The 13,694-nt window shown below is 60.3% G+C and overlaps 3 protein-coding genes across 4 annotated transcripts in view; 1 reads left to right on the top strand and 2 right to left on the bottom strand.

The window, feature by feature from the left end:
* The window catches only part of TUBG1 (tubulin gamma 1), a 195,331-nt gene that overhangs the window by 1,627 nt on the left and 180,010 nt on the right, over positions 1-13,694 (top strand). The gene's annotated exons all lie outside the window — the stretch shown is intronic.
* The window catches only part of RAB5C (RAB5C, member RAS oncogene family), a 77,759-nt gene that overhangs the window by 26,168 nt on the left and 37,897 nt on the right, over positions 1-13,694 (bottom strand). The gene's annotated exons all lie outside the window — the stretch shown is intronic.
* ZNF385C (zinc finger protein 385C) overlaps positions 1-13,694 on the bottom strand; it is a 48,993-nt gene that overhangs the window by 21,691 nt on the left and 13,608 nt on the right. Inside the window, 1 exon segment of the mRNA XM_065749145.1 lies at positions 12,138-12,377. Coding sequence (XP_065605217.1) covers positions 12,138-12,377 — 240 coding nt within the window.

The following is a 13,694-nucleotide window of genomic DNA, read 5'->3' as shown; positions in this document are numbered from 1 at the left end:
AGTGGGGAAGAGCCCCCCCGGCTCTTGGCACCCCACACATCCTTCCCCTTGATGAAGGTCAGAGCTCGCTGCCCTCCCCTTCTGATCTCTGCTTGCAGCGTTGTTCCGTAGCAGCCCCAGATCAGGGGCTGTCGTGTCTGCGCTGACAGCTGCAGAAGTGCATAACTCTCCTCTAAGTCTGCCCCGGGGCGAGCCCTGCTCACAGGCAATGTTTGGAAGCAGACGCGCTCCTGTCATTATTTTTTAATTAGATTTTTATTTCCTACCGCTAGTATTTCATTGTAATTTCCGCCACTCCTACCCAGGCCGTGCTAATATAGCCACTTCGGGGAAGAGTGGGAACAGGCAGCCCACGTGCCCCAACGTCCCACCCCACAGAAGGAACGAAGGCCGTCTGCAAACACAGCAGTGCTCCGTGGGCTGCGGGGAGCACCACCTGCACCGACCGAGAGCTCACGCGGCCCGAAGCGTTGCCCCGTCCTCCTCGGGGAGGAGAGCGGCGGTTCCAAGCGGGCTTTGCTTTCTTTTGGTTGTTAAAATGCCAGCTCTCCTCCAGCTCCACGTGGGAGCGGAGTGCTCCGCAGCACTGGGAGGGCTTTGCCCAGCAGGATCCAGGAGGAGGAACCCCAGCGCTGCGCTGCGATGTCGGCAGCGGCTGAGAGCAGCAGATGTTTTCCCAGGGACATTCCTGAGTGAACCCCTTGGAATAAAGCAACGGCTGCACTGATGGGAGAGTTCACCCACAACAGCCCCAGGAGGAGCACGGCTCCACCATCGGATGGAGAGGGCACGAAGTGCTCCTTTTGTGCCGCAGATGCACCCACATGGGTCTCTTCCACCAAACACAATGGTGACAGCAGAGCAGGGCACCCAACACCCGGCGACATCCAGCTCCCAAGGAGAGACAACACCTCGGGGAGAGCCAAGAGAGCCTGCAAGGCACTCAGACCTCACGAGCAGCCGTGGTTTTGTCCCCAGAGTGGGAGCTCCCGGAGCCAGGAGAGCCGCAGCCAAGCACGGGGCAGAGCAGGGATGGGAAAAGCAGGAGGGCAGAATCCGGATTTAAACCTCAGCTTGTGCATAAAAATAAATAAATAAAGAAAGAGTAGTGTTTATGGCTTCAAATGTCAGCAGTCACCTGAGGCACGGAGCGCATTTGCACCCTGAGTGGGCACGGCGTGCCGGGAGCTGCCACGGCTTCAGAGCGCCGAAATGTGGGACCTTCACTCATCCTCTGAGGGTCTGAACACGGGAGTGGGGACACCCCACACTCACCCCACACCTCTCACACACCCCGAGGGGGCCCAGCAGACACCGGGCTGCTGGGGGGGCTCCTTCCTCACGGGGGGGGCTCGGCAAACACACCCGATGCTATGGAGGAAAGGAGGAGGAAAAGCCACATCAAATGAAATGCCCTACTATGGGAATGTGCACGGCCTGCGTGCGTCCCTCGGCCTCTGCTGCATTTCAGAGATTAAAATTAAAGCTTCTGTGGCTTTACAATGTTTCCTACATATTTGAGGCCACACGGCTGAGAGCAGGCTTTGCTTTGCTTTGCTTTTTTTCCTCGCCTTCCTTTGCTTTTCTCAGTAACCTGCTTTGCCCGAGAAGTGGTGTTCCAGATCCACAGCCCAAGCAGTGCTGTGCTGCAGGGACACGGGGCACAGCAGCACACGGAGGAAGGGCCGCTTCAAACTATTGGAACAATTAATGATCCGTCTGAGACAGCAGACAGGAGAAGCTGTGGACAGGAGCGGCCCCGTGCCCGGGCACTGCCAGATGTGCCAGGTCCACAACTTCTGGACTCACTGCCCTCAGAATGCCCCCGACCCCGCCGAGCACACGCCTTGCACACACACACACACACACACACCTATGTATTAACCCAGGAGCGCGCGTGCCTGTGCAGAGCAGCACGGACACAGCTCTGGCACCTTCACCCCCGTGGTAATTACAGAGCCTAAATCCCCACCCGCAAATCGGGCACGAGAGAAAAGCACTGCACTTCATCTATCACTGCAGCTCGGCTCAGCAAGCCCGAGACAGCCGACAGAGAGCCACAAACATCACAGAGCACGGCGAGCTGCGGACCGCGCTCCCCGCTGTCCCCACGCAGCCCCATCTCCCACGGAGGCACTGAGTGAATCGCGGCCCAATGCCCCACAGCCAACGCTGACCCCGTGAGCACGGCAAGGACAAAGCACAGCCTGCCAGCCCCGACCTGCTCCTTCCTCTATTTTTTGCAGCCCTGGGAAAAATCAATAAGATGCAGCGAATCCAACGCAGCTTGAATCCCGCAAGTAATTAGGATTAGCAGGCTGAGAGCTGAGGAAACGAGGCTGCGTGTGTGCTGGGGCGGGGGGGGACGGGGCTGTGGGTGTACGGGTGCTTCAAAGGGAAGAACAGCTCTTCAATGGCGTTTCGGGCAGGATGGAAATAGGGAATAATGAGGATCTGATTTGCTCTGAGAGAAGATAAGTGTAACGATGGCAATTTAAGGTGGCAAAGCCCTGATGGGTGCAGGACAGGGCATGGCAAGGGCCCTACAGGTGCAGAGCTCAGCACTCAGTTCACCACCCACCCCGAGCCGAGGTGCCCGAAATCCCACCTATTTCTGTAGCTCTCTCCCAGCGGTAAATAATCCGCGCCAGTTTTTCTCTACTGAGAGTTGAGCCTATGGTCAAAATCGCAAAGGGGGGAAAAAAAAAGACACCCCCCCCCCCCCCCCCACACACACACCCCTCCACAATTTTAGCAGAGCTACACAGAAATAACAGCAAAATAAAAGAGCGCCGTATATCGCGACTTCTCTCCATCTGCTCAGGTAACGCCGCCAAAGGCAGAGCCGGCACAGCACTGCGATCCCACCGCGCAGACGGGGTCAGCACCCGCCCCGCACCGCCCCGCACCGCACCGCGCACCCGGCCGAGCCCGGAGCGAACCGCAGCGCTCCCGGGGCCGCGCAGAACGCACCCTCCGCTCCCCCTCCCCGCACGGAGCCCCGCACCGCTCCCCCACTGCCACGCGGGGCGATGGGAGCGCGATGCCGCGGGGAGCGGGGCCGCGCCGTACCCACCTAGGAGCATTTTGGATCCGCGTCTCTCCGCGCTGTTCCCTCCCTGCGCTGCGCGCTGCTCCGCGCGGTGGGGGCCGCGCTCTCAGCCTCGCACCCCGCGGAGCTCCGCGCCCACCGCCCCTCCCGACCGCAGCCTCTGCCGGGGAGGGCCCGGCCCAGGGACGGGATTCGCGTGGAATCGGGTGGGAGGGAGCGCAGGAGCCGCGCCGCGGTGCCCCTCTCCCCGCTGCTCCTCCTCCCCTTCCCCGGAGCTAAGCACAAGTGCTCTTTTCTTCCCGAGCCTGGCTCAGAGTAAACTCCGGGGCTGCCAAAGCAAAGAAACTTGGAGCGGAGACGGGGATCCTGCAACCGCTCGGCTGCGTGCCCCCACACGCGCTCCTCCTTTGCCCCCTCCGAGCGGCCAGGACCGCCCCCCCCCCCCACACACACAGCCACCGCTTCGGGGAAGGGGCCGGGGTGCGGCCGTGCCCGTTTGCTTGGGGAGGGGGTGGCGGCCGCAGCAGCCCCGGCTGGAGCCCCCAGAACCCCCCACCCCCCCGGGGCAGCGCGGCCGCGGTGCTCGGGCTGAGCAGAGCAGCTCCGTGCAGCGGGAGCCCCGCGGGCCCACCGCGTCCCGCACGTGTCCACGCACATCCCTCCAATTTCAGGCTGGTTTAGACCCCGAGCAGCTCCCGCGGGCCCAGGGGCTTTCAGGACTCGCAGTCAGGACACAGGGCTCGCCCCCACACCACGCTCACCCTTTTTTTGTTCAATTCAGAGCTTCGGGAAGAAGCGTTTCTCCTTCAGGTATGAGCTGAGCGGGAGCACTAACAGCAGAGCACCCCAACCCCGAAGTGCTGCTGCCCAAACGGGCACTTTTGGGGCAGCTTCTGATGCTTTGGTGCTGCAGCATCGTGCGGGGCACAGAGGGTATTGCTTTCAGGGTCATTAGCAGCAGTAAGTTTAGCCGGGCACTCGCTAATCTGGAATTGACAGCTGGGTCGGAGCGCCCACTGCCAGCTCCCAGCAGGCTATTTAAACCTGATATTAATTTGTTTAATGTCAGCAGCACTTTGGCGTTACTGCCAGCGAGCGTTAGGCAGAGGGAACACGGAGGTGTAAAGACCACGAGGACGGGGCTGACACCCGATGAGAGGGAGGGGCTCGGGGTCACCCCCTGCTCGGGGGGGCCCGGTGCCCTGCAGCCCAACCCCCACAGTCCCTCCCGGTGCTGCGGCGGACGAGCATCCGATGCCCGTGCTCTGCTCGGGGCTGAGCTCAGCACAGGTCCAGCATCACCACGGCATGAAACGAAGGGGTGGGAGAGAAACGCAGCGTGGGCCAGCGCGGTGCTTTATGGCTGAGCCTCTGCGGCCAGCTGGAGGAGGTGCTAATTGCAGGTACTGATTACAGACCACCGCTATTAACGCCTCCTGCCCTCCCCTGCCCAGCTGCAGCTGGTGGCTGGAATTCCCCCACGCGCAGCCGTGGGTCCGGCCTGCATAGCTTGCTATATTTGTATGGGGCAGCAGCACGTGTCCTCCCACAGGGTCCTCGACCTTCTTTGCCCGGTGCCTGCATGCAGGGGAGCACGACCTGGGGCTGCTCCTTCCCCAGCAAGCAGCCGCTGCGGGATGGGGCTGCCCAGGGCTTCAGTGTCCTGGATAACAGCGGTGCCGGCGGGCGCTGCCGTGCCGGGAGCTGCGCCTTCTGGCACAGATTGTCGGCCAAAGTCAGAGCCCTGATGGCAGAGCACGAGGAGGAAGGAGCAGCGATGGAAATGGAGGCTTCTTTGCAAAGACACGGATTTGCACGGGGGGCTGCCTACACCGGCACCCATGCTGCAGCCCCCGCAGCATCCTCCCCTCCCAGCGGCCAAGCATGGAGTAGGGGGACTTCCTCTGGCTCTTGTTTTTTGCACAGGGCCCCTGCAGCACACACACAGCATCCAGAATCCAAGGGGGCAGAAGGGGCCAGCACAGATGGGTAGAAGTGAGCCTGGCATCCAGCACATCTGAGCTGTGAGCAGAGCCCCAGTGAGCAGCAGTGCGGAGGAAGAGGGGGGTAGAGCTGAGAAATCACGGACGCCCCCCATGGAACGGAGGAGCCGCTCCTCCACTGCTCTCCAGTTTGGGTCAGCAGGCTCTGGGTGAGGACAGACTCCAGGAACCGGGGTGGTGGGGGGGTTATGCTGAGCCCCAATGCACGGGTGGGACCAGAAGTCTGCAGCCTCCCAGAGCAGCCCGGCAATACCGACCCAACCCGGCGAAGAGCTTCAAAATAAATCAGAAAGGAGACAGAGGGATAAAGAGCCAGCGGGAAGCTTCCCCCAGGACTGACGGGGCTTCCTGGCCGGCTTTGTTCTCGAGGATTTAGGGTATAATTTGGGGGTGAAAGACGCCAGATAGGATCAGCACCGATACACCTGGAGGACCCGTATCGGTTTTCCTTCTGCTCTGTAATTTGAGCGCAGTCATAAGTGGAGTGGCTCAGGCGTGCAGTGAGCAGTGGGTGGGTGCAGGAGGGCCGTGCTGACCTTCCTGCTCCCGGCCCCCGGCTGGAGATAACAGGTTTGGAGGGCTGAGTCCCCCCCGGGGGGTTCCACACGAAGAGGAGGGGGTTTGCTGCCAGACAGAACCACGGAGGTTGTTTTTAAAACTGTGATCCCTTGATCCTTTAATGAATTAAGTCATTCATTTATTTTTTTAAAGAATTCTTCCTGGAAATTTGTGCATGTATCCGTCCAAACGAAGGGTGAAGTGATGCGTTGGGGCAGCAGTGCTGCTCACTGCAGCCAGGGACATTTAACCCCAGCTCTCCCCACGAGGGGTCCCCTCGTGCTGCCCGCGCCCCCTGCACACACCTGGGCTGCGCTTTTCTCTCTGCTTTCATCTGCACCGCTTCAGGAGCAGATGACAATATCACCCTTTCACGACTCCCAGCTCCTGGGAGAAGTCTCAGTGATGGGAACACCCCATAATGCTCTTTTTGTTACAGCACAAGGCATTAAATCATTATTTTCCTCTTTGTTTTAGTAAGGATCCACCTCAAATAATATAAAAAAAATAATAAAGAAAAGAAGATGATAATTGCTTAAACAGCAATAACAGCACTGTAAGGGCTCCCCATGTCTGCTGCCATCAAATCGGGGCCCAGTGTAGGGCCACCCAAGCAGGGGACATCGATGGGCGCCCGCACAGAGCTGTGGGTTTGGTCCCCACCGCCCCAACTCCCGCATTAATTCCCTCCTTTCAAAGCGAGATGCCTCATTACAAAGGCATCCAGGACGGCTGCGAATAGGTGGAGAAACCGATGACCTAAAACTACTTAATTACTAGGAACAGGCACGGAAATTACACCTGGAGGGTTTCAGAAACTGTGTCATATTTTCCCTTTGATTTAGGAGGACATGGACTCCCTCCACCCCGCTGCAGATGAGGTCTGTCCCGGGCTGCACAACCCTGCAGGCCCCCAGCTCAGACCCCACACTGCTATGGGGATGCACCCCACACGGCCCCACACTGAAGGGGCACTTCGCCCCAGTTCCCCCATTCTGAGGTCTCCATCCCTGCCACGGTCTCACGGTGATGCTCCGGGTGCACCGGAGCTGCACTGTGTGCGAGTGCTGTAACAGTGGGAAGGGAAAGAGACCTCAGTGCGGCACAACGAGCGCGGATCAGAGGCAGCAGCCCCACGGACGCGCCCGTCCGGCCGTGCGCCGGCACTGTAATTACCCCCAGGGCCATCAGCGTTAATTACAAGGCGCTCCAGGCGAGCGGCGGAGCTAACGGTGCCCCGGCTCAGAGGGGCACTGAGTCCACGGCAGCTCCGGAACCGCTGCACGAAGCCCGAGGAGCACTAAAGCCGACCCCCCCTCCTCGCAGCCCCGCGGAACGGCACTGCCCCGGTTCGGGCGGCCGCGGTTCCCTCTGATCGCCCCGGTGCGGTTTTCTCCCCCTGCACACGCGGCATCTCAAAGGAAGGAGAGATCACCCCGGGAAAGGGACACACAGCGCGACGAGGGGAGATCATCTCTTCATACAGAACGGTCTATTGCTTACGACTTACTGTCTGGGAGCATAAACCAGCTCGAGCAGCCGGCCCTAAATCACACTGACAGCTTCACGCTACCCACAAGTCTGTGCTCCGTCCTACCTCCCCCTCCCCAGCATCACTCCCGGTTTCATCACAGTTCCCCCTCTCCTCCTCCTCCTGCAGCGCACGGGGCCGGGGCAGAGCCCGCGCTGCTCCCGCACACCGCCCGCGCTCACTGCGGCCATCGCTGCGCTCTCCACCCGGGATCCCTCTCCCAGATCTGCAGAGCTCCACGGGAACGTTCCCCACCGCTCCCGATCCGTTTCTCGTTAGGATCACGTGCGGCACATCCCCGAGTGAAGTGGCCAGAAAGCGCTTTTGTCGCAACTCAATAGCGAAGCAAACGGGAGAAAATGACGGCGAAATCCGAGATTAAGGACAGCACGGGGTGCAATGCTCTCACATAACACGCGGCAGTTCCCTCCCGAATTCGGGGTAAAAACGAAAGCCATCAGCACGCTGCTGCTCCCCACGCTGCTCCCGGCCCCGCATCGCACCCGGGGCCGCCCATCCCCCGCTCCCCCACGAGGACAGCTTGCCAAAATCTGTATGTCACATAGAAACCCATCCGTGAGCCACGGAGAACATATCCTGGCTGCCACCGGCGCGCCTTTATCGCAGCTCATCCCGAGCCGTGCTCGCTGGTGGCTGCTGGGGCTCTTTTTGAGGCAAAGCCTCCCTGGGGGGCAGCCCCCCCAGACCCACTGCCGGGGATCTCCCACCCCCTCCATGGCTGCACCTGTGTGACTGAGCCTGGCAGCGTCCTGCGATGATTTTTGGCCATGGGTTTACATTGTAAGGACCTTTTCCTTTAGGAAAAACAAGCAAACAAAAAACCAAAGGCATCATTAGGGAGAAAGAAAGAAAGAAAGAAAGAGAAGAATAAAATGCAGCCACGGCCAAACGTCAGAGACCCTGCCACGTGCTGGGGGGGTGGGGAAAGGTTGGATGGAGAGTGAATTAATACATTATATATATATATATATTATATGTGTGTATATATGTATACACATGGAGGCTTGGGGGAAGCAGGAGTGCCCTTCCCGTCGCTCAGCAGAGGCAGAGCAGAGCCCGCACTGCACGGAGCAGTGATGCCCCCCACACACACACATCCCCCCCCCCCCCGTGCCCTGATATCTGCAGCTCATCCCATCAGCTGACGTTACGATCACGGGCGCACTCGGCCATGCCAGACAGCGAGCACTGCGCGCACATCTCAGGGCCCAGCTGCACCCTGAGCCCTCCCTGCCAAACTCCTCCTGAAAGAGCCCAAAGCAGAAAAAGGCAGAGCACCACCACGGGGCTCGGGGTGGCCGGAGGAGCCAACCACCCCCTCTGCTCTGCAGCACTGCGGGGCAGCTCAGCAGGGCAGGACGGGCTCTGCAGCAGCACCCACACCACGGGCACCTCTGCTCCGGCCATGCACGAATCAGGAGCTCTGCTGACCCCACAGTGCCCGTCCTGCTGCACGGGGCTGCTCAGAGCACAGCAACGCATGGAGCAAAGCTTCGAGGATTCCTTCACTCAGATGATACGCAAACGTGTGGGGTTAAAATCCACGCATCGGATTTTATGGCAGAGAAAGCACTGCAGAGCATTGCTCTGTTTATTAAAGACAATTAGAGGATTCCATGCATAAAAAAGCAATTAGCTCAGCACCCATTTCTCGGTAACCAACAGCTGAAGAGATCTGATAGCGCGGAGCAGAAGGGAGAAGGCGGGGAGGAGCTCCGTGCGCTGACCTCAGATGTGAGCAGCGGGGCAGCAGAGCAGCAGCCGCTGCCCGAGGTCAGAGCACATCAGGGCACTGCTTCCCCAGATGGAGATGAGGAGGGCTTTCTGGACCTGAGCACCAGCAGGATCCTCCCAGCCCAGCAAATTCACAGCTCCAAGCCAGCCCTGTCCACTCGGTGCAGGGAGCCTTCATTCGCCGACTGCCGCTGCTTTGCACCAGGAGAAGTGACACCAGGCAAACCAACTGCATCCATCCAGCACCGCCCTGACCCCGCCCAGGGCTCTTCCCAGTGCTGCAGCACTGTCAGTACTGGTTTGTCGGTGTCCTGGGGTCAGCTCCTGGGGTCCTCGCGGAGCTCTGTGCGGGCGCACGCTGCCCTCAGCCCATAGGCAGAGCACTGAGCCCCCCACACGTCCCCAGACCCAGCACCGCATCATGCAGCACTGCCAGTCTGCCACCCCAGCCCCCACCTCGGCTGACCCTGCCCCCCCTACAACCTCCCCCCTGTGTCTGTCCCCTCTGCTGCAGAGCTGGAGTGATGCTGAAGCTGTCACAGTGATTTCTCTGTGCATCTCAAACCCTTCTGCTCTGCAAACGCGTGTGGACAGACATGGCAGCAGCTAATTGGGGAAACCTGAATTCTTTTGCTTTGTAAGGAAAAGTTATTTTGGTGCTGCGCTGCTGAGGCAGGTAGAAAGGCACCCAGGGGAGCTGCAAGGAGAGCTCTGGGGCGAAGGTCTGGGGCTTTGGGGCACACAGGGAGGCACCAGGCACAGCCAGTGCCCAGGGTCGGCTCACTCCTGCCCACCCCACACTGCACAGAAGTGCATTGTGCAGCCTGCAAACGTGTGGGAGAGGAGGTGCACCTTTATGCAACACCAAGAACGATGGGGTCTGCTCCTTTTGGATAACAGCGAGAGTGAGCACAGCGAACTCAGACACCCCTGACAGTGCCGGGCAGTAATTAAAGCACTCGTGACCCACTTGGGTTGGAGCTGGCATCTGCAGCACGAAAACATCCCTCATCTGTGGGCATCCAACGCCTAATTGCTGCCTGCTCGGCAATTCAACACGAGACAACAGAACCGTGATCTGCTTTGTAGGAAAAGCCTAATGAGCAGCAATTTGTTTTTAAGTTGGGGTCTTTCTGGCATAGAGCTAATAAATTGTAATAGCACTGATGACTGCATCTGTCTGCCAGCCACGCTCCTCCCCAGCTTTGCTCCACGCACTGCGAGCGATTGCAGCCTCTGCAGAACAAGTGATCACAGTGCTGGGGGGGGAGCAGGGAGGAGCTGAGCAGTGCCTTTGATGTAGCTGCAGATGTCAGCACGAGACGGAGATTCCAGCTCAGAGGAATATTCTGTCTTTGTCTAACTCGATTATATCACTTAATGCAGCGCCTTTAATAACCGCCCCTCCCCCCGAGCTGCGCGGGCTGACATCAGCCTGCCCTCCCCTCATCGTGTGCCGGGACGCTGCGGGGACACCGTGGGGACACTGCGGGGCAGAGTGGCACTGAGCACGGTGCCCGGCACCGGGGGGATGTGGGCATCGTGGAAGTCGGGTCCCAGCCCCAATTTGTCATTGGCAGACACGTGCCCTCCCAGGCTCACGCTCCGGGAGGTTGGGGAAGGTTGGCAGTGACAAAACTGGAAGTGACATTTCTAAACAGCGGCGCGGGGGAGAAGGTCGGCTCCGGATGAGCAGGCTGCACCACAGAACCCTGCTGGGGACAGCAGAGGGATGGGACGGAGCAAGGAGCAGATGCTGCTGCAATCCCCCTGCACGAGCAAGTGGGGCTTCACCTGGACTGCCAAGGGCAGCACGCAGTGAGATTCCTTGGCTCGGCAGGAACGCGCCGGTGGCATCCTCCCATCGAGGTCTGGGGCAGAGCCTGGAAGCTGCAGCCTGGAATTTATGAGCTCCGTTCCCATTAACATAGCAGGCAATATTTCCATCTGTCAGTAAATGATGATAAACAGAGCAGCTCCTTTGCATATCCCAGGCCTTGCTCAAACAAAACCACCAGTGGGGAGTGCAGGGCTTGGCACACAGCTGACAGCTGCCACGCTAGGAATTTATGGCTGCAGCCTGCACGGTCCTCAGCAAAAGAGGGAGCAAGAATCTCTATGGGCCATTCTCCAGGGTCTGCACCGCAGCCGGGCTGTCACCCACAGCCATTCCCAGTGCCACACTGTGCTGTGCATCCCCCCCCAGCTGTGAGTCAGCCACCAGCAACACGTCCTACCCAGAGCCCCCTGCTTGCTAGCTTGTGTTCGCTAAAGCTTCATATGTTTACTTGCCAACAGCTTAAATGTTATTAAACAAACACTTCCTGGCAGGAAAATAGGACTGGCAACTTCTTACTGCTCTTCAGAGCAGCGTCTCCCAGAGGGGTAACACCACTTGAGCAGCAGAACCACAGCACGGCACTCCATGAGATGTGGCATTACAGGAGCACAGCACTCTCATCCCCTCAGCACTACCTCACTGCAAGCAAAGGCTCCAGTGAGCCACTGAAGTGCCTGGGTGACCTCAGCTCATTAATCCAATGAGTAATGAGTCTGTAAGGAAAGGAGGACAGGCCCTGGAAGCGGCCCAGGAGGATGCAGCTCAGTCCCCAAATGCTGACGGAGCCCAGGGACGCTCCAGTGCTGCCCCAGCTCAGGGCAATGGGCGCAGCCCCAGCTCTGCCAGGCCCCAGGGAGGACCAGATCCATTGTTTGCTGTTCAACACACGCAAACCCTCAGCTGTGGTCAACCCTTATTGCATGGTGACGTTTATTGGCACATTTTGCTGCTTTTATGCAGGAAAATTCCTGCAGCAATCAGCTGTGGAGAGAGCAGGTCGGGTGAACGCCAGCAGATGGCAACGAGTCCTCCAAGCTCCTGTCCCACGCACGAGGTGCACCAGGCCTGGTGGCACAGCACCTCCTGCATCCCTGCGCCATTACCGGGCGAGGGGACGGGCACTGCACAGCCCCTCCTTCTACAGGCATGATCCCACCGAAATAGTGACAAAAATCATCCAACAAAACCCGAGATGTTCCCAGGACACGGACCACAGGCGGCACAACGGACAGCGCACATCCGTCCATCCATCAGCAGAGCCAAACTGAGCTGCCGAGGACCGGCGGTGACAGTGGGGTCAGGAAGTCCCCACAGCTCAGGGACAGCAGCAAGGAGCACCACGGGCACGACGCAGCGTCCCCGGGCAGCAGTGTGGCACCGCACCAGCCCAGCTCCTACCTTGGGCCGCCGGCATCTTGCCCTTGTTGAGCTGCTTGAGGCGCTTCTGGTGGGACTTGCCGTTGTAGTGGATCTGCGCCTGCGCGGCCGAGTTCAGCTGGATGTTGCAGACCTCGCAGAGCGTGAACGATTGGTGCTTCTTCTCCCTCTTCATGCGCTGCTCGGGCGGGCAGCAGGCCGCCTCCACCAGCCGCAAACCGCTCTCAGGGCTGTGGGATGGGCTCAGGGGTCGCTTCATGCCTGTGGGGGGAAGGACAGACCCGCCGTCAGGACAGACGGACCAGGATGGAGCAGGTGAGGCGGGGAAGCGCAGCCCATGTCTGCTGAAACCGCTCTTGTTCACCGCCAGACAGCACCGCAGATGGGCCAAGGGCGCTGCTGGATGAAACCAGCTCAGTACTGCCAACAAATTCAATGGGGGGGGAGGGGGGCAGCTGCGTGCTGCCCCACAGCCCATCCTCCCCGCAGGCACCGTTCCCTCAAGCACTTTCTCGCCCACATTGAGTAGGTGCCCACCGTGAGTGCATGGCATCCATGGGCATCGGCAGCTCGAGCCGTGTACCAGGACCCCACGGGGAGGAACTCCCCACGGAGCCGGGGCTCACGGGGGACGGCCCTTGGCGGTGCTCTACAGATGTGCTGTCCCCACTGCCCCGGCTCCAGGGGACGACGCAGCACCGCGTCACCACTGGAGGCAGCGGCCACGCTCCGGTGGACTTCACGGGACAAACCCAGCATCGTCTCCCCACGGCATCCCATTGCAGTGCCGGCGCTCCGCGGAGCATCCCCGCCTCGCTCCCGAGGGCGGAGCTCAGCAACGTCCCCACGGCTCACGGCAGCGGAACATCCGCGCACGGAGACGGCTGCAGAGGAATCCCCCGGAGCCGCGCACGACGCAGCAGTGCCGCTCCGAGAGCGGAACCGCGCGGCGCAACGCAAAGCAGCGCAACGCAACGCAAAGCAGCGCAGCGCAACGCAAAGCAGCGCAACGCAACGCAAAGCAGCGCGGCGCAACGCAGAGCAGCGCAACGCAACGCAAAGCAGCGCAACGCAACGCAAAGCAGCGCAACGCAACGCAACGCAACGCAGCGCAGGCACGGCCGGGCCGGGCCCGCAGAGCCGTGCAGCTCCTGCCCGCAGCCTCACGATGGCGCGGCCGCTCTGCGTTTTTTTCACCTCTGATACGGTCGAAAGTGATGAAAATGAGCGAGGGGAGGGACGGCTCCGTCCCTCTGCCCGTCCCATCCACCCGTCCTCCCGCCCCTCCGTGGGTCGGAGCCTCCAAGCGACCCCAAAGTCGGACCGAACCCCGCGGCTCTGCTGCCGGAGCTCGGGACGCCTCGGGCTTTCTTTCTCAAGATCTCAGGGTTTTTCCTGAAGCTCCCAACTTCAGCTCCGAGAGAAAAAGGGAGAAAACACACCGGGATGGGGACCCGGGGCCGCCCTCGTCCCGGGGACACAGTGGGACGCACAGGAGCAGAGGTCCCCGGGCGCACTCGGCGTGCTCCCTCCGCGGGTATTTTTAATGCAACCACATCCAAGGATGCAGAGCTATAA

This window comes from Cyrtonyx montezumae, unplaced genomic scaffold (genome assembly GCF_038088225.1).
Source record: "Cyrtonyx montezumae isolate F1298 unplaced genomic scaffold, pur_monq_1.0 scaffold_58, whole genome shotgun sequence".
NCBI lineage: Eukaryota > Metazoa > Chordata > Aves > Galliformes > Odontophoridae > Cyrtonyx > Cyrtonyx montezumae.
The sequence above is the reverse complement of the archived record's forward strand: the minus strand, read 5'-3'. Positions and strand labels throughout refer to the sequence as shown.